The sequence below is a fragment of the Cavia porcellus genome, unplaced genomic scaffold, assembly GCF_034190915.1.
Source record: "Cavia porcellus strain 051 isolate PalLab524CR breed Dunkin Hartley unplaced genomic scaffold, mCavPor4.1 scaffold_18, whole genome shotgun sequence".
Classification (NCBI taxonomy): Eukaryota; Metazoa; Chordata; class Mammalia; order Rodentia; family Caviidae; genus Cavia; species Cavia porcellus.
In genome coordinates this window covers 43,174,043-43,175,545 of record NW_026947501.1, presented here as the reverse complement: position 1 = coordinate 43,175,545, position 1,503 = coordinate 43,174,043, and the positions used below count along the sequence as shown (strand labels likewise).

General features: G+C 47.7%; 1 gene segment (V, D, J or C); it reads left to right on the top strand.

Moving 5' to 3' along the window:
- Positions 1-233: 233 nt before the first annotated feature.
- Positions 234-908, top strand: LOC134471441 (immunoglobulin kappa variable 1-27-like). The segment is given in 2 exon segments: positions 234-411; positions 532-908. Coding segments are annotated over 2 exon segments (465 nt in total).
- Positions 909-1,503: the final 595 nt, after the last annotated feature.

Here is a 1,503-nt window from a genome sequence, read left to right as displayed (position 1 = left end):
GGTCCCTATAGAGCAGGAGATTATAGTTCACTGTCACAGAGAAAACGTAGAGACATTATTCCATGTACTGTGTCTTTTCACTTCAATATTTAAAGTCTCAAAGCTCTTCTTTAACAATTTGCCTCCAGGAGGAAACATACAATTGGCAAAAACACTTTCACAAATCTGGTCTGACCTGGATATCTGGGTACATTGGGCCTGAGCTGAGTTACTGAGGTGAATCAGCCCTGCAACTGTGCCCAACCATGCCCAACACCTGCTGATTTGCATGTCCCCAGGACACAGCCCACTGCCTTCAAACTTTTTAACAGGCTGCTTACAGCATGGTCAGGATTCAATCCCAGTCAGTACACAGCATGAACATGAAGGTCCCTGTTCAGCTCCTGGGGCTTTTGATGCTCTGGCTGCCAGGTAAGGATGGGCAGCACTGGAGATTTCCTCAGCACATTGTGTTCAGGGAAGCCTGAATTTCATGGAAGACTTCTTAAAACATAATCCTGTGGATATTTCTGTTTATGTCTCCAATGTCAGGAACCAGGTGTGACATCCAGATGACCCAGTCTCCATCCTCCCTGTCTGTGTCTCCTGGAGACAGAGTCACCATCACTTGCAGAGCCAGTCAGGGCATTTATAATGCTCTAACTTGGTTTCATCAGGAACCAGGGAAAGCTCCTAAACTCCTGATCTATTCTGCAAGATTTCTGCAACCTGGGATCCCATCCAGATTCAGTGGCAGTGGATCTGGGGCAGAATACACTATCACCATTAGCAGCCTGGAGCCTGAGGATGTTGCAACTTATTACTGCCTTCAGAGTGCTGTCCCCCCTCCCACAGTGATACAAGCCATGACAGAAACCTTCCAGGGAAGCCTAAGTGTGAGGCTGGGCTTCCCCAGCTGCTTCTCCTGATAACAGTCTCCTGTAAACAGTCTCCTGTAAACAGTCTCCTGCTTCTCCTGTAAACAGTCTTTGAAGTTCACAGGGAGGTTTTGGCAGAATGGTCAGGGAGGTTCCAGTGTACTCTAAATCTCTATCTTTCCTGCAGTGCTGGAGGCACTGACATGACAGTGGCTCTGCTGATTGAGGAGAGGACACCGCTGAGCACAGGTGAGAGAATGGATTGTGGGATTGCAGGAGCTGCTGAGATTCCTCCCACAAAGTAGCAGCTCTCTCTGACTATGCTTCTTTCTCTTTTTCACCTTTCCCACTCTCATTCTTCTTCTCCCATTCTCCTTTTCTTTCTTTCTATTCCCCTTTCCCTTTGTCCCTCTCTCTCTGCTCTGTTTTCCTCTGTTATCTGTCTCCTCTCTTTGTCTTCTGTCCTCTCTCTCTCACCCTATCTCCCTCTTCCCCATTACTTTCTTTCTCTCTCTCATCCTCTCAGACTCTCCCTGTCTCCCTATTTTCCTGTCTGTCTCCCTCATTTCATTTCTGAATCTCTCTCTCTGTCTCTCTGCCTCTGTCTCCGTCTCTGTCTCTCTCTCTCTGTCTCTCTCTCTCTGTC